General features: G+C 40.6%; 1 protein-coding gene across 1 annotated transcript; it reads right to left on the reverse strand.

Annotated features, from left to right (window-relative positions):
- Positions 1-17,364: 17,364 nt before the first annotated feature.
- LOC310929566 (potassium voltage-gated channel subfamily A member 2) lies at positions 17,365-18,852 on the reverse strand (the record flags this gene model as incomplete). Its single annotated transcript, XM_083892363.1, has 1 exon — positions 17,365-18,852. One exon carries the CDS (start codon positions 18,850-18,852, stop codon positions 17,365-17,367), a length of 1,488 nt encoding a protein of 495 aa, XP_083748489.1.
- Between the last annotated feature and the right edge of the window lie 796 nt (positions 18,853-19,648).

The raw sequence follows: 19,648 nt of genomic DNA on the forward strand, positions 1-19,648 counted from the left end.
CTGTAAAAAGGGGGGGGGAGAGGAAGGAAAAAGCAAACTAGTGTTATATATTGTTAAATGGTGCAATAGAGTTTTGTTTGTAAAGGGATTCTGTCAAACCCTGTCTGCATCAGCAGAGAAGCTGCCATCTGATACTGTGCTGTTCATTTAGTTTTCTTCCCAATTCTCTTTCGAGACCCCAAAAAAAACAAAAAACTCTGCAAGTTCTGCTGTGAAAGTGCTTACAGGGAGTATGGATAGAATTATAGCTGACAATGATCTTACAAATCCAAACATATTTAATTTCCTCATGGAGCTGTGACAAATAAAAAAGTAATCAAGCACTTTTTTACGTCAGTCCCTTTGTACGTCACTTACTACTGACTTCATTAATCCAGCTACGTGGTGTTCGGGATAGTCTGTCAGCATTACGTCTAAGTAGCTCTTTATCATTCCATTTGTCTGGTTTGGACAGGTAACCAAACCCTGACACGTGCGTTTAAGCTGCAACCTTTGTGTCCACTTGACACCGAGGGCCCGGCACACTCTGCCAGACTCATCTGGCTCTGTTTCCACTTGCATTGCAGCAGATACTGCAACAGTCCAGGATGTAGAACTGAATCTTCTTATGTAAGAACACCGTAATAGGGCTTATGTAAACTACAGGTGTATTGATTTTTGCCGTTTTTAACAAAGCCGGGGAGTTCAAAATAAAGGGACAACTGAAGATGCACAGAGCAGATAAGTTGCGTCACAGATACTTCAATTTTCTGAAACTAACTAAATTAACTTTTCCACCTCTTACATCGAGCCCACATTGAAAAAAAAAAAAAAGGTTATCAGCAACGTCGTGATGCCTTTTAGATCAAAACATTTGAATTCTTACAAATATATGAAAATACACAGTGAACTAAAATATTATAAAGTTTAAATCCAGCTGTGTGCAGATGTCTGCACCACTCACCAGTGTCGCCGGCACTGCAGGAGTTGTCGTGCCCTCTCTATACTTTGCCTGGTAGCTCTGCTGCTCTGCTCCCCTTCTTCCCTTCACCCTCTCCCTCTTTCAGAGTCACAATCAAGAGAGGCTCTGTCTCTATTAAAGCTCTCATTGGGTAATCTGATAGCCATACGAAACTAGAGATGTCAGAGTTACCCACACATGCTCACAAACATACAAATGTGCCCATGCACACACACACACATAAAAAGAGGCAATCCGCACATACACTCACACACACACACACTCACACATATGCATCCCACTGTGTTTTGAAAGTGGGGGGTCACCTGGCTTTGTTCTCCCTGCTCCCTCCTCCGTCACAGGGATAAGTGAGGACTTTATCGGTAGCGCTCTCTGATAGGAGATTTACTTTGCACGAGCCAATCACTGTTTGACGTCGCAAAGGCAGAGTTGGGACCCTGTAGAATAAGCATCCACATGCAGATCATCCAATCCACCCTCACTTTGGGGATTATACTGTAGTCTTACCTTGCGACATGCACTTGACATCGCTCTCGGTACCTCTCCCCAGGGGATTCAGCTTGCTCTTGTTTACAGACTTAGCCACACATTGTGATGGGAGATGCAATTTCATCAGACAGCGGTATTCAATACAGGTCTATTGGTATTTAAATAGTCATGGATGGTTTTCTTTTCTAAATTGTTACAAACATCTCCAGTCAAACCTTTCATTGTGATAGTCCTGCCTGGTCCAGATGCAGGATCTATGGACATGTGCTTTAGTTTCTTTTGGCTAAAAACAACTGCAGAGAGAGTAAAAACAGCCTGTTCTCTTTTTTCATTGCACCTGCCAGCCACTTCATTTTTGCCAGATAAATCAAGTAGCTCAAAAACATAACAAGCCTAATTAAGAGGTTTTAGAGAAAATATATACTTTTTTTTTTTTTTAAAAAGGGTCTGTTGAATTCTCCCTAGGAGGGAAAACTTTAATCAAAGTTAATCTTGTACTTTCTCAGAAGGGCGGCCAATTTGGCAACATGGCTTGAATATTGTGTTACCTGATAGAGAACCAGTTGCCTGTTCGGTCAGAAATCATTCCCTCATCTACCTCTCACTTGTCCTGCTGCAGCCGTGAGTTGGCATGTCTGCTCGTCCCTTTATAACATTGCGGCGCAAGCAGCAACCACCACTGCAGGCAAGGTCGCGCGACTCCAAGGTCACAGGGAACTGTTTTTTTTTTTAAGGCTTCACAGTCTATTATGCTTTGCTATACATCACCACACGCACCATCGTGTCGCGGAATCTCATTATGTGTGCACACGGGAACACCAGGCACACACGTGCGTCCGTGAATGTAAACTTGACATATACATGCGCCTGAGATACACATTCAGCAGGATGTAAAGGTCATGCATGTGCACCGACAGCCTCAGTACGTAGAGATCTCTGACTTGTGTCCTCCTGGACGTGTCATTGAGAACTCATTGAGGCACAACCTGTCATTTTAATAGGATTTGCTGCATGCTGCAAGAAGGACAGGAAGACAGACAGTGAAGGGGATGATCACAGACATCAACAGTGAATAAACGACATGTTCCCCTGCAAAAGTTGGAAATGGGAGGCAAATGTTTTGGGTATAAACTACAGAGGTGAGGTGGACTGCAGTGGCTGCAGAGTCACTCGTCCCAGGAGGACAACATCCCTCCCTCTGTCCTTCCGTTCAGACCTCCATCCATCATCCTTCCCTGCATCCATCCAGCCCAGCCCTCACTCTCATGACACCGTCACCTTCCTTATTAACACGCTGTGTTGACAAAGCAATTCCTCTCTCAGCAACAACTCACGGCTGAACTATATGATCATGCTGTGTTGGTACAAACACCCAGTGTCTGATTGGACTAAAAAGCACACGTGATGATATATCTGTAACACTGGCGTGACTGCAGGACGTAGTTTTACTTGTAAAAAGTTTGACTGACATATAAAAGTATGGATGTGTTACTTTTGCTTTGCAGACTCTGTTTTCAAAATAAAAATAATATTGCTTATTGCATCACTGGATGTATTATTAGTGATGCAAACATTCTATGATAGTTGTAATTAGTACTGTATTAATACAAATAATTGGAGCAGTAATGTATTTTTCTGCACGTTGGCTTAAAAGGACAAACTTAATGAAGTAGTTCTTTTTTTTTTTTTTACCAATTGCATCCCAATTGCACTTTACTGTTCTATTTTAGAACTGTTACAAGCTCTATTTTGTCAGTTTGACTCCCATCGTAATTAAAAATGTAAAAGGCATTTTAGTAAATGTAGCTTGCGGAGACAAAAAACTTTGAGTGACTCATCTTGTGAACATGTAACTGTATCTCAACACCCCATACATATGCTCATTCATTAAGGGTGACAGAATTTCAAAGTGCATGTCAGGTAGCAATATCACTATTCCAGCCTCGTAATCTTATAGCTGTTGTAAAGTTAGCTGTTATTCCATTCTAGTAATCCTATATATTGCCGCCTCCTTCGAATAACGTACAAGGTTGGGGGAAGGAGCATACAAGGGCATCGACAGCTACAGTACACACTGTAAAAAAACAACACTCACACACAGCTCATAGTGTTGAGATAAAGTGGCATATCCACACAGCACATGAATGAACATGAATTCATTGTTAGTGGATCTCAGTGGAACTGAGCCTCGTACTTTTAGGGCTGCAGTCGTCAGGGTTTTCTTTTATGTTTTTGTTCCGTTATGATTGAGATACATGTATATTTCACAATAACTGTAGCAGGAGGGGAGCAAATATTTCATTCCTCACACTTGCACTTCATTCACTGGCTGGAGTGAATGGGCTTGTTGTGAGCGTGTAGACGGCAAAAGATGACAAAGGAAGACTGTATCATGTCTCATGACCTCTCTAAGCTCCACTGGTCCAGCCATACACTACATCACATCTCGGGCTGGGTATTGATTAAAATAAAAGAAGCCAATATTGATATCGGGACCAATTGTATTAAATCCATTTGAACAAAAAACAAATAAATAATACATTATAGTACAATTATTTAGCTTCAGCAAATGAGAATTGTCTCTTTTCAATATTTGGTGATACAGAGGAAGTTTGGCTGATACCACAAAAAAATGTTGTACATTTGAAACTGTTAAAGGTTGAGTCAAATTTTGCTGCTGCCTATCTTGGCCAGGACTCCCTTGAAAAAGAGGTTCTTAATTTCAACAGGATTTTCCTGGTTAAATGAATGTTAAATAATAATAATAAAAAAAGTATTGCAGTATTCCAGCGCATCATCATCAGTGTTAAGAACAATAACTGTAACAATAGCTGTGACCATATACATACATGGCTGCTATCGCATTAATTTAAACACATACATTTGAGTTAGGTTTGGATGTAGCTTGGATTCAGTGTTCATCAGAAATGTCATTTTAAAATTATGAATGGGATCGTAAGCGATTTCAACAACACATGTTAAGTAGTGTTCAATATGTTGATCTTTACACAAACTATTATTAACTCTTCTTCACAACTTTTAGCCATTCTTTTACAATTAAAACTATGGAATCTATGCTGTCCTTTCCATATCATATACTGTATGGTTACATGACATGTTAAAGTTATGGCCTTTTAGCAACATAGCTGGTCACATAGAGTATTACAATAGGTCCCCTCCATGCAAGTTATTAAAAATATACAGTATATACATATATACGTATTTGTCTTCTATGTATTGGGTTGTCCCATGTGAGTGCATGTTTGCTTTGATTGTTTGGACGGAGGATTTGGTCTGTGGTTAATAAAGATGTTACTCTACACTGAGGAGATTAGGCACCACTGTGGATAATCTCATAGATGAACACTTATAACTAAATGCTACAGACTTACAGTAATTGAAATGTTTGAATTATTTCCAGCCTCACTAATCAAAAGACGACTTTAATGTCCACAACAAACCAACCAGAGAACAGCCTCAATATTCTGCACTGCAATCCTTAGTGGTTGAAACTCCCTGACTTAATCATGCTCTTTCTATGGCAAACAAATCTTGTGTTGTATATTTTTCTGTTTTTCTGCTCGTCAGAGCATGACTTTGGCATCAACAACATTAAATGATACTCACAGTCGCAGATATGGGTCCATGGCTGCAGGAGCTCCAAGTTCATCCAGAGCTTTCTGAGTTTCCTCCTCGTGACTTCCTGTCATGTACGAAACAACACAAGGACAAACCATCACGACTCAGCTTCACATGTCAAGACAAGAATAATCATGGCAGCACGTTCATTAATCTTTAAAAAGTTATTTTTTTTTATTTTTTTATTCACATACATGTCCTTACACTTTTAACAATATTATCTTATTGATATTATTATTTACCTTGCAATTCCAGTCGTGAGCACTCGTGCATCCTCTCAGATTAAGGAGCAGTTCTGTCCAAAAGTGTGAAGCTTTGGCAGCAGGCAGAGGGCAGTCAGGGTGGATGATTTGCATAAAAAAATCTAGATGGAATTTACTAAAAGTTGGTTTGTGTTGTTATTAAGTCATCCTTGATAAATATAATTTATAAAAATACTTTTACGAATTTAAAACAAGATGAAGAATTGTCATTAAATTTTCTAACACAAGGATGAGAAGTTAAAGACATGCATAGTTTCAAATATTGTGAATTTAAATTGGCATAGAACAATCCAAACTAGAACTACTAGCACCACATGATGCCGCTTTAAACTTTTAGGGACTGTAGTGATGCAGCAACAGCAACAGAATCTACATGACCTTCACATCAGGACAGTAGATGACACATGAAACCTCGCCTTTGTCTTATCTGAACTTTATTCTTTCCCTGTTTTTCTTTTTTCTGTCTGTCCTCAGTGTAACATGCCAGAATCGTAAGTGCACTTTTGTTTGTGCAGCGCGAGGCTCATTTTTCCTGCTGCTGGTGAAGTCCTGATGGAGCCGTCCATCTCCCTAACAGGTGATTCAAATGGTCTCTCTATCATATTTCACACTCATGTGTAGGATTCACTGGTCACACGACAGTTGTTGGCCGCTCTTCTCTGTCTATCTTTTTCGCTGGTGAATTGTTAGTTGGTAGATTAATAAAAAGACAAAGAGTTGTATGACAATTCAGCTTCATCCTGCTGTTAATCCTCATCATTCATTTCACAAAATACTTGGTTAGATGTAAAGATGCTTCAATGCAACTATTTCTGCTCTTGCCCTCATGCAATTTTTACAAATAATTCAAAATCATATCCACTGTGTTGCTGTACTAGAAAAAACTGCATTAAATCATGTGATAAAATGTGATAAGATGAAATTAAGAAAAAGAAGCAGTGAATTTGAAGGACTACACTTCTGCAGAGGTCATTCCCAACCTGAGGATCAGAATCCTACATCAATGTAAACCCGCAAGGATCACTGAGATATACAAGGAAGAAACTGTGTTTTACAAAGTTATGCATTTGTCATTTTTTTGCGCTCATGCCCTTCTAAAGCAGGAATAAGTCCTACTACTAGTAGTAATAGTCCTATCTACGGTATTTTTTGAGTGAGGTAGAAGCTGTCACCTTATCAGATTTTCATTTTATTTGACTACAATTGCAAAATGCACATATCTAAAAACCTACAAACACATAAACATAAATTACATTTGTTTTTAATGTGATTTGGGCTAACCGTCGTCATAAACCAAAGGCGACATACTCAACATCCTCACAACATCACTTCTTACTATAACTGCAGCTTATTTAAAAGGCCTCTGAACACCCACAGGCTATTTTTAGTCCGGCAAGATGCTTAGTCTAGCACCTTCACTGGGACACACTTCTGATGGTTTATGACCATAAAAACTGCAAATATAGTGACCAAAAAATCAGCTATAGTTGGACCTTGTGACGTGGTACGGAAACCCTGAAGTGACAAGAGGAAAAAAAAAAAAACGTTTCAAAGTCGTGATCTCGAATTTCCAAAAAATTATGAAAATTTTTTTTTTTTCAAAAATGTTTTCTCATATTTCTTTTGGAAACTCGAGATCTTGACTTTGAAACTCAAGATTGAAATTTTTTTTCGTCCTTTTTTTTTCTTCTCATCACTTCGGGGGCTCCGTAGAAAAAAAAAAAAAAAGACGCTTCGAAAATCCAGAAGTAACTGTTAAACCTTAGTGCCGCAGGTGTACCCATGGAGTAATACACAACTCCTTATATGGACATCCTGGGCTGGGTGTGTTTATAGGTCACATATTCAGGCTTTAAAAAATGTTTTTTTTCCCCCGTCTTCTTATGCATTGTTGAGTTTAGTCATTGAACGCTGAAATATTTCCAAATTTCACAAATACAATCGGATTTTAAACATTTTGAGAACTTTTTGCTCAGGTGTGTTTATATAGTTGGTGAACATGCTGAATAAAAAGTATATAAGACACTATATTGCACATTCTTGTACCTTCTGTATACACTGTATGTTTAAACATATTAATGGAAAAAAAGCAGCCAAAATGCTCTGTGTTCTAAGGGTTAATATGTGTAGAAAATCCAGTTAACTATGAACAATATACAACTTTCATTATTGGAGGTCATAGTAGGCCTGATCACTAATGTGCATTTCTAAAAGCTGCACAGTACCCATCATGCATTTCCTGCTGTTCCCAGTACAACATTTCTTCTTGGCTTATAAAACATGTCTACTCTAAAGCCTTGTGTTGAATCACCATAACGTCTCTAGTTGCCTTGTGCAGCGTCAGTGTATGCGTATATGTGCAGCAATCAGACACCGCGTGTGTCTCAGAGGTGCTAGAAAAGCGCCGGCCGCTGCCATGTTACTCTGGGCGGACAGACAGCTATTCAACCTGCAGCACAGGTATCTTCTTATACACTGGGGCATTGTTGGTTATTGTTGCCATGGTGTGGCTGCATGGGTCACCGCTTTGGGACAACACAGCCGCTATAAATCTTTAAGGTCGTACAAGTGATGACATGAGTTCTAACACACACCAGTATGAATGAAAAAAAACAAAAACTTAAATAATCTTATGGAATTTATGAGAAGAGACATGTCCTCACATGACTTGCATAAATTAATGCACATAGTCTGTGCTGTGTTTGACATTTGTATTAGAAGCAGGAATAAAATATGACTATTTTTCTCTGTATGAAGACTTTGTTTACCTCCGTGAGGTTCTTCCAGGATCACTCTCTTTGATCAAACATACATAATGTATGAAGGCACGTTTTGAATCCTTCTGTACGTGTCTTCCTCCTCCTCATCTCTCACACCTCCAATGTTCCACAAAGGAACCCAAAGGCAGTCAGCTCCTGTTTCTTACATGACAATAAAGACTGCTTTAGTTGATGTTTTTTTTTTATACAAACAGTTAGGTCAAATGACTTCACATGTGTAATGATAAGCCAATCACTGTAGGAACCTGGAAACAAATAATGACCTGTTCTTGAAGGATAGAATTTGACAGTTTTCCATTGTTTTGGTTTTTATGACCCACAGCTTTAGTTACTTTTGTTGCAGTCTCATGATTTCAGTCCCAGCAGGCTGTTGTTTTCACTGAGAAACCAGCTGTGCACAACCTGCTCCGCAAAATGACTTAAAACAAACTTTTAATAACCATATCCCTGTGACTTCTGTCACATCCGCTCTCCGATAAGGTCACGTGTTTGTTATCATTGACTAGTAGAATGAATCACTTACCGTTTTTATTTCATTTCATACTCACCATTGTTTCTCACGTCAGACAGCTGTATACTCACCGCTCCTGCCTGGTTTTCCCTTCACTCCGTTTACTTTGATTTATTACAGCCGCGTCTCGTTTGCTAACCTGCTTATGTTCACCATCAACACTTCTGAGCTTTTTGTCGGCACATAAAAAAACAACGATACTTAATCTGATTTGTTTTGATGCCAGTGTTTCTTTGTATGGTTTCTACACCATGTTGTTTGACCTTTTTTTTGATTGATTACATGTTTGCTGATCACCCACAAAGACCTTGCCACACCTTAAACTGTGCCACTCTCTTTCTTTTAGGCCTTCTATTATCGTCCTATGTCATGATCTTTAAATAGACCACGTTCTGCATTTGGTATAGTTTTAGACATATTACTTTTTTATGAAAACGGTGAAGTATTTGGGTCGTTGCTTTGTTGTTTCTTCTGCATATTGGGTTGCTCCAAGTCATTCACGTGATGATGACATTATCTGAGATAAGAGGCCCTTTATTCATCAGCACATCACTGCATACATAATAAATAAGCTCTGTGATACTGCACACATATGAAGATGAGGCCTTTCATTTGCTGCTTACTGAGCACATCTGAATGTTCTCATTTCATCAAGTCATTTCCTTCACGCTGTTCTGATCGTTGTGGAAAAACAAAACCATTCTTGTATACATCGTACAAATGAACAGTGAAGAGCATTGGATGCATTTCAGATTTTCTCTCTCTTTTCGGTGCACATTCTCAAAGCTGGAAGTAGGATCTCAGAGACCTTTGGACTTGAGATGTTGATCAAATCTAAACTTGTGCAGCATATTTACCATCACTTGTTCACATTAAATTGGGTGACGGAGATAAAAGAAAGGATCAAAACTTTAAGGAAAATAAACTTATTAACACACATTTTAAAGCGGCAGGAGGATCTGAGTGTGCATAGTTTAGTTCAAGGCCGTATAAGATGGAAAATACTGATGCTGTGCTATTATTTTAATCAATTACATCCACGTGTTTCCTTCAGACCATTTCAGTGGACATGGCCATTTTATACATTTATTATTTAGACTCGCATCACAACATTATTGACAATGTTTTACGGACATGGTCGATGCAGACCGTTGCTACTCTTGAGTTTTTCCATCCATTCTTCAGCCATAATATAGTAAGAGCTAAGAGGTTTGACTGCAGACAGTCCAGATCTTTCGTGCTGAGATTATGAAACTAATGGCTTTGGAAATAAATATGTTTTTGCCGATATATTGATCCACAAAAAAACCAAATATGGCACTCGACAAACTGCAAAAAATGGGTGACGTCATGAGGAATTTCCATTTCCCTGCTCGTTGACAGGAAGTTTGTTGTGACATGAATATTTGGACTCCATATGCTGTCATTTCAGATGGGAGAGAATTAAGAATCCACCTCTATCACACAGATTAAATCCGCTGCCACCACCGCCAGGATCGTAGGTCGTAAGGTCACTGCGTACAGTACAGACACTACGTTGACGCCTGGTAGTGACTCTAATCGAGTCCTGCTGCCTGATAATCACCACTTTGCCCTCCGTGACCTCGCCCAGCTTTGTTTATTCAGCCCGCCTTGTTATTATGCGAAAGAGGATTTCCTCCCGTTTCCACACAGGGTGGTGTTGTTTTTTCATTTCACTTCTTCGTCTTCATGGGTTTTGTTTGTGCTTATGAGCTGCAGAGCATCTGTCTGTTATTGGCTGTGACAGGTTCACTGTCCCCTGTGAGATGGGATGCATGGTTGGCTGACTTGGCCCATATGTCACCCCATGAGGGGCGGAAGAGAGAGTGTGTGTGCATTTATTCTTCTCAATCCACACAGTAGGGCTATCACACAATCTGAGAGTATTGATTCTCCATATGACTGTGGAGGGAGGTGGCAGGTGTGGACATGTGTCCTGGTGTGCCTGGAAACCCAATGCTGCTGTTGCTTATCTCACCACCAGAAGAGACTGAATTGATGATTAGATGAATTGCAGAGGGAGTCAGTCTTTTAGAAATACACAAAGTACCTCCAAAAGATGTACATACATAACACACAAAATAAATGAATTATCTGTAAATTAAACACCAAAATAATGTTAAATTCAAGCACTAAAATGTATCCGTCCTTGTGTCCAAGAAAAAACAGGCCCCTCCAACTCGAACCCCTGTCCCCTTTTGTTCCTCTTCTCACAGTGTATATGGATAAAAACTGTCCTGTTCTTCCATTAAATCAAAACCAAGGCAACTCTTGAGATATTAGCTTGTTTTCTTTTTTGATAGCAGTGAGTCTTTGGTACTTTAGTGTTTCTCACACATGATATTTTGTTGTGCAGATGCTGACAACAACAAAAAACATCAAGTGTATAGCCTTTAACTGACCTAATGAGACGTGTAATGGTAACAGAAGTTCAGAGGTCACAGATGTGTTGGTAATAAATACATTTAAAGGAGGAACAAAAAAGGGTTTTGATTGGGATTTTCTAGGGGGGCATAGACCCCAGGTTGGGGAATCATGGCTCTAGGGCAGGGGTCTCAAACTCAAATGACCTGGGGGCCAATGGGCATCTATTGTGGTCAAGAGAACAAAAAGTGACAAGAAACAACTGTTCACAATATCACACATATACTTAATAATCATATTTATGATGCAAATTTAATGTATTAATATCAAAAACAGACATTTATTTTAAATAACATAAATAATAGTGTGGACAACTGTAATTAAAATTCATACCAGGAGCCGTTTCGGCTATTGCCATTCGTGGCTCGGGCCATGTTTTCATTATTATATGATATTAAGTGGGGGCCGCATGTAATAGAATGGGGGGCCGCCAGTTTGAGACACCTGCTCTAGGGTAAAAATGCAATCAGTATGCTTTTAAAAACATACTGATTGCATTCAGTATGTTTTTTTTTAAAAACATACTGATTGCCGCCAGTTTGAGACACCTGCTCTAGGGTAAAAATGCATCATATATGCTTTTAAAAACATATATGATTTTTATATCTATTTTGTCTTTGTCTGAAAGGTGAGGTATAACTAGATCAGAAATGGAGAGAAAAAGTACATCATTCCCCTTTATTTGAAGTGTGTAAGACTATTTTCTTTATGCATGGTATTTAATAAACATTTTTTTTTTTTTGACATTTTCTCTTTGAGCACAAACATTTGTAATATCTTCAAACCACCACTAGAGGGCAGTGATGCTTTTCCCTGTCACTAAACACATAGGCCGCCAGGTGAAAGTGAGAGTCAGACCAAATTTTGCATCACTAAACCTCACAGAAGAAGCATCAGTTTACAGTTAAAACGTAGTCTGGTGAAGACTCGGTGCAGCTGAGGACACAGAAGTCTCCATGGCACACGAATCTGATCACCTCCTCGTAATTGGGTGTGGTCTCGGGGCCAGGGAGTCCCTGATGGATTAGCCGCAACTCCCGCAGTGCTCGTCTCCTAATTACAAGCTGGTAAGCACAGTGCAAGTCTGTGTGACTGCTCAGCCGTGCTCCTGTGGGCATGCTACTGTCCCTGACAAACAACACACACACACACACACACACACACACACTCACTCACTGCTCCCTGACAACACAGACGATGATGCTGTGGCAGACACAGTCACCTGCACTATAGGCCTGAGCATTCCTGCTGCCTCTCCCTGCTGTTTGCCCTGGTTTCAGCAGCACAGGCTGCAGATGATAGTGTTCCTCATCACCTGCTCAAAGCAAAGTTTAATAACTCCAGTATAGAGATGCACTGAAGTGGACTAAAGATAGATGATAGCTGCCATCTGTACCAAATCCTCAGCTGTAGGTGTGATGGCTGAGAAGGAGAAGATAATCTATATATAGCTGTAACTTAAATGTGTTGCATATTATTACTTTTTTCCCCAAATGAAAAAAAGGCCATCTTAAAGGATTTTGGCCTGTGCTGCTGCTGAAAGTTCACAGTGAAGCATCTTTTTTTTTTTTTCCTAGTCTACCCTTCTCGGTCTCCTCCTCTGCTCACGTTTCTCCTCCTCCTCCTCCTCCTCCGATCTCTTTCTCTAACAAAAAGGCTATTAATAGAACACCATGTGCTCTCTCTTTTAAACTGCAGGGAGCATATATTGTGCACTTCAAGCGAAGAAGCACAAGATACGAGGAGGCGTTTTGAAAATGTCCTCCACACACTGCCCAAGGCTCCTTAGAATAACAACAAAGAGGCCTTTGATCGATTCAGGGCATTTTGCTATTAGCGCAGACACCTCCGCCGCTAAGTTTAGCTCCTCAAATCATTTTGCTGACTAAATACCTTGAGAACCAAGTGATGAAAACACCTCTCATACATGTAGTCTGCTGTCTTTCATCTTAAAGAAAAATCACATTGTTATTGGGAATAAGAGACGTGACACACAATAAACACACGCACACACAGCTTCATTTGAATTATTATTATTGGCTTCATTTTCGATATTACTTTGTCAGCATTATGATCATTTCGAAGGATTATATGCATTTGTAATTTCATGTTTTTTCTTGTCCATAGATTGTCCTTTTTGTCTTATAAAGTGCAGATAATACTATATTTTAAATCCAGACTTCACATACAGCATTTAGTACATGTTTTTTTTTTTTCCCTCCATCAACCATTTGTAAATATTTACATGATTCTCTCACATTTCATTTCATAGAAAGGATAATCCACTATCCAACTAAAGTCGATGGATGTTTTTCAGGCCTCTATGATACGAGGAGAATGGCGGGGAGTGAAGTGAATGACTGTACATATCGTGTCAGTATTGTGCCACACTATCAAGCTCTGGGGACAAATGAAAGAAGAAAACAAAATTGTTCTTTCTCAGACACACACATGCGTACAGATTGCATATTGATCATCTCGGTTCCTGTATGAATTATTTTGCCTTTTTTTTTTTTTTTTAAGAGATGACGTTACAGTCCAAAACAAACCCCCACAATTCAGGAAGCTTATATTCACATTCAGCTAAGGTGTGAGTGTTATACATACAGCAGCAGAATATTGCAAAGTGTTCCACTTTTTCCCTTAAAGGTTTATTCCAAATGCTTCGCCAACTCTCGGGGATCAACATTTACGTAGTGTGAGATACTGAAACACTCTTCACCCTCACAACAACCTGCTAATAATCATCACTTTCTGCATAGATTTCTCAGTGTATTCACTGTTGGGGACTCTTCTCGTGGAGTGGATTTGCTGGTAGATCCCTCAGCAAGTTACAGATTATATTATATTAAGAGACTCACTATAAAGCAGTACATGATCATTTTTTTTACTGACTTTGTTTGAACACAATGAAAACATTGTATAGGTTACATATGCAGGTCGATGGATGAGCAATGGTTCCACTTGTCTTTGTGCTTTAAGCAGAAATTATCAGCTAGACCACTGTGTTTTCCAGTGTATGAGTTGCTACAGTGAATGTGGCTGAGGTACAGTAATGTGCCCAATTTATACAATAACGGATAAATGCTTTTTAAAAAAAATCGGCAACATCTATCGTTAAATATTTGTCCAGGTGAGTTGAATTAAGATGGTAAGATATGATGCATTTGCATGCATAGATGAAGATTTTTGGTCAGACTATGAGTGAGTTTCTTTTTCACACACACACACACATATATATCTATATATATATAGATATATATGTGTGAATGGCTGTTGCACAACCAAGATAAGACACTGACATTCAGTGGTTCATACTTTCCCATTCACACACACACGCACACGCACACGCACACACACACCTACATAGCTCTGCATCAATTCACCTACATCAACCAATGATGAACAACATCTTGGTTAGAATGTAGAAATCACCCCCCCCCCCCAAAATAAAAAAAAACAGACATGTACATGTTCTCCATTCAGACTCCTCCACCAAAGAATTATGGGAATATTGCTAAACAAATGTTTAATCTGGTCTTACCTCGAGATATCGACTCTTTATTCGCGTCAATCGACCTCTGTGCTTGTCTTTGTAATGCTACAAACACAACAGCTCTAATTTTATCTACAAAAAGTTTTTTTTTTTTCTTTTTCTTTTTTTTTGTCTAAAAACACTTTTAAGAAAACAAACACATATTTGGACAGAGAGACAACTTGGGTAGCCTTGTGTCAGGCAGGTGGACGAGACATCCTGAGCACATATTGGCAACAACGGCGTAAAAAAAAAACATCTCACTACTGCAGGTTAAGACTGTAGTAAGCAGAATAAAACCCCTAAAAAGAAAAGAAAAAATAAACGTGCATCCTGGCATGACAGAATTCCTTTTTGACAGTTCTTGCTACAGGACTGCCTCCTAATCCATCACCTTTCTAACCTATGACATACGCGCAACGATGGAGAAAGGCAGGAGACTCAGGGTGAAGTCAGAGGACCCCTATAGCTTAGGTTAGCCAATATCTTCCACGCTGCTGCTAATTATCACTTACCATATTGACGCTGCTGCCTTTGACTGTTACCTTGGCTGTGTGACGACAGTGGAAAAAAAAAAAAAGGCTCAGCTGGACACAATCCCAGAATCATCACATCTGATGCCAACTTTTGAAGACAGATTGAGCTTCTGGCATCAAAGGCTTCTCAGAGGACAGCCAGGCGCCATTTAAATTTTGCCCAGTCAATAAAAGCCGTCTGATATAAGAGTCAAGTTCGGGGATGATATAGTTTTTTGAACAACACACTCCATGCCTCTCAACAAGCGACAAATCGAGCCAACTCCTCGGATTTAAATCTAGCCAGGTGTGGTGGGAAATTTCACCAGTCAAAGAAAATGCTTTCCAATTTTGTCCAGTAAGTGTTTCTTTGGCACCCTGAACAGGCTCTGAAACTGGAGAACATATAACAGTGCTCGGAACAATTATTACTATCATCAAAAATAAAAAACATGGCAATGAGCTGCACATTGTGGAAAGGCTGTTTCCTTTTGTTAATTTTTTTTTTAAATTATTATTATCTGATAAAAGTGTACTGTACGTTCTGTCTGTATATTATATTTTTATATTAATATTTATATATATATGAGTAATAAATGTATCTATCATAATTGTATTTTTTATTTTTATTTCAGAGGCTTCTTCTTTAAGCTTAAATGCATGCTTCTAGGAATGTTTTTGAGGTCATGCAACACTAGAAGAGTACTGTAAACCCAGATAAAAAGGCAGTTGAGGGGAAGCATTACTCTACACGCGAGTCCTTAAACGTTTACTACTTTGATCGCGAGGACGCGATCATGTGACAAACCTACGAAAACGATGGCGCTCTGCAGGTCTATACCGCGTCGGCAACTGAGATTAATGTCCAAAGCTAGAGTGTGCCTGAAATCACAGCTCAGCTGCAGCAAAAGTTGAACAGCAATGATTCCTACATGGAATGTTAATAGTGATGAGGACGACACATCCTGCTCAGCACAGGATTTGGCCTCATAATTAATTCCTCAAGAAATCCTCTAACGTACATGTTTAGATTTTTTTTGTTGAAAGAGCTACCTGCGGGCGTACTTTTTAAAACTGTTGATTTTGTGTCGAAGGCAGTGTACAGACAAATATTCAGTGATGTGAAGAAGCAAGTGGCAGTCAAGAAAGTGTTACTTGAATGTTACTCATTCAGATAAAAACGTCATGCAATTAACTACGGTATACACGTTTTTACGACTAAAAGCACCTACGTACCTAACCGGCCATCGGTTTAGTCACAGTTAACCTACCTACAGTGTCTATATTAACAAGAACTGTATGTGTCAAAGAGTGAAAAACAAATTAGACAAGAAAAAACATTCAAGCTGTCCTCAAAGCTCTACAGTAAGACCAGTCTGGGTGAATGGAAGGGGGGGGGGGGGCTTGCATTGTAATACATACAGCACATGTAAGACCAAAAGCAGTGAAAAGTCAAGGCCATTCTCAGTCATTCATCAGATACTGATGTCTACTGGGGAAAAAAGGTGTCGAACCATAAGCTTATAGCGCTGACGGCTGTCATTCATCCTTGAAATAATGTGGTGTACTTAAACCACAAACTTTGTCACAAGCCGCCCACAGGCCACAGCAGCGCTGCAGTGAGCTTGCTTTATGCTCACACATTGTCTTTATTATCGCTTAGCGGTGTAGTGTTAAGTTTATTTTATGTTTCATTGGCTCCAGGAAGCAGCATATGAAGTGAGCGAGTAGGGCTCCTCCGAAAGCGCAGGGCAGAGCAGAGCAGTGAGCCTTAGGGAATGAGGAAGCAGGGGACTAAAGCAGGCTTTGTGTTGTGCTGCTAATTTTTCTTTCTTTTTTAGCAATTTTTATTTATTTTTTTAATCTTGCTGTGTTTTCTCCCTTATTATGCGCTATTGTTGGCTACCGTCGTGATTTTTTTTAGGTATCGCTTTAACAGCCAAGCAGACAAAGCCGAATCCATGCAGAAACAAAACTTGAAATTTCACCTTCTTATCAGGAGTTTTACGGGGGGGCAGATCGCCCAGAGTGACGATGGGATGAGACAGAGCAAATGCGTTTATGTGATTAATTTTTTTTTTCACTGTCGATCATCGTCATTGTCAACATCCTGACTTCTACTGCCATTTTTCCAGCTCTGGTGAGGTGCTCGAGGGTACACCGGTGCCGTCCAGCTGCTCAGCTCCACATTTCCCGCTGATCACGGGGAAGGAAATCCACAGATGACTACACGTCTGTGAGCATTTTGGTGATGTTTACATAGTTTGTGTTGGCCAGTGTGCAGTTGGCTGTCTTGAGGTTCTCCTCCTGGAAGTCCTCATTGCTGTTGTTCACAGCTTCCTGGATCTCCATATAGTCCGATTTGCTGATGGTGGAGCCACTCCGGCTCTTCTTCAGCTCCTCCGCTGAATCTGCTTTGGTGACACTGACCTGTAGGTACTGTGCCTGCTCTTCACCTTCTGTCTCACGGTGATAGAAGTAGTTGAAGTTGGACACGATGACAGGCACTGGCAAGGCAATGGTCAGCACACCTGCAATGGCACAGAGGGAGCCCACAATTTTTCCACCGATGGTAGTTGGAACCATGTCACCGTAACCCACTGTCGTCATGGACACGACTGCCCACCAAAACGCATCTGGGATGCTTTCAAACTGTGATTCAGGCTCGTCTGCTTCAGCAAAGTAGACGGCGCTGGAGAAAAGAATGACTCCAATGAAGAGGAAGAAAATGAGCAGGCCGAGCTCTCGCATGCTGGCTTTCAGGGTCTGACCCAAAATCTGAAGCCCCTTGGAGTGACGAGAGAGCTTGAAAATTCTGAAGACTCGTACTAAGCGGATGACCCTGAGAATGGCTAAAGACATGGCTTGCTGACCAGCTTGACCATCCTCTGGGCTCTCGGCAAGCTCTGTGCCGAGAGTGATAAAGTAAGGGATGATGGCAACAATATCAATAATGTTCATTAAATTACCAAAAAATCCCGCTTTGCTGGGGCAGGCAAAAAAGCGCACCAGGAACTCAAAGGAGAACCATATGATACAAAGGGTCTCCAGGATAAAGAATGGGTCGGTGAAGTAGGTGGATGTGTATCTGGTAATTGTGGTGTTGGTCTCAGGTGAATAGATTTGCGAGTGAATCTTGTACATATCGTCCTCGTCGTTGCGAAATATGGGCAGCGTCTCCAAGCAGAAACTGACGATAGATATCAGGATGACCATGACAGAGATTATGGCAATAATCCTAGCAGGACCTGAGCTCTCTGGGTACTCGAACAGCAGCCACACCTGTCTCTGAAACTCATTCTCTGGAAGGGGCCGCTCTTCCTCCTTGATGAAGCCCTCATCTTCTCTGAATATCTCAATGGCCTCGTCGCCCAGCTCATAGAAGCGAATTTCCTCTGAGAAAATATCAAGGGTGACGTTAACCGGCCGTCTTAGCCGGCCCCCTGATTGGTAATAATACAATATGGCGTCAAAGCTGGGTCTGTTCCTGTCGAAAAAGTATTCATTCCTCAGCGGGTCAAAGTAGCGCATCCTCTTTTTGGGGTCCCCCAGAAGAGTCTCTGGGAACTGGGAGAGGGTTTTGAGTTGTGTCTCAAAGCGCAGCCCTGAGATGTTAATGACCACCCTCTCACAGCACTCGTGGTCGGCCTCCGGGTCGTAGTCCTGCGGGTGTGCAGCCGCCTCGTCAGAGGGGTCGCCTGTGGCAACAGTCATTCTGCAGGGAGAGGAGGCCTGCACTTTTCAGCGAGTCTGGGTCCTGCAGCCTGGAGAACTGCAGGCAGGAACCAGGAGAGGGAGGGGGCTCAACACCGTAAAGACCCGACGGCCACAGGATGTCACCTAGGGTCTGACTGCACGCAGGACAGACCCGAGCAAAGACAGGACAACAAGGTCAGGTAAACTTGAGACATGATTCACCACTCAATACTGTTTCCATGCAGACAAAGGCACCGGGCACTTTGCTGTGGCTTCAAGATCAGTTAAAAATAGATGAAACTGAAGCCACCCTCTGAAGCAATGTCATAAGATTTGATACAACGTGTTTAGTTTCGATGATAAGGTGGTCGATATCGAAACGAATTAGCCTGAGGCATCCTACTGCATCTAACACATGAATATGCAACACAGCAAACTGCCTTGCATATAAACTCCCTCAGTGCAGGTAAACTCAGCGGCTAACTGGCTTATAAAAATGTACAGAAGCTCATAAATCCAGGACGCTGATCTGCTGCTCTGCACAATATCCAATACCTTTTAGCAGTAATGCCGCGCATAGATATAGCAATGCACCAAATCCATACATACTGTCTAGGATAACGTCCATAAACACTGCAGTTTAAACACAACATGTACATGACACTTTTAAGACTCACTGCAGTGGCAAAGCGACCACACACACAGACGCCTCTCACATTAACTGAGTTTTTCTTGGTGCATTTTGGTCTTGAAATGGTGCCTTGTCACTGAAATATTCAGAAACATCTATAAATAATTTATCCATAGAAGGAAA

This window comes from Microchirus variegatus (assembly GCF_963457635.1).
Source record: "Microchirus variegatus genome assembly, chromosome: 7".
NCBI classification, from domain to species: domain Eukaryota; kingdom Metazoa; phylum Chordata; class Actinopteri; order Pleuronectiformes; family Soleidae; genus Microchirus; species Microchirus variegatus.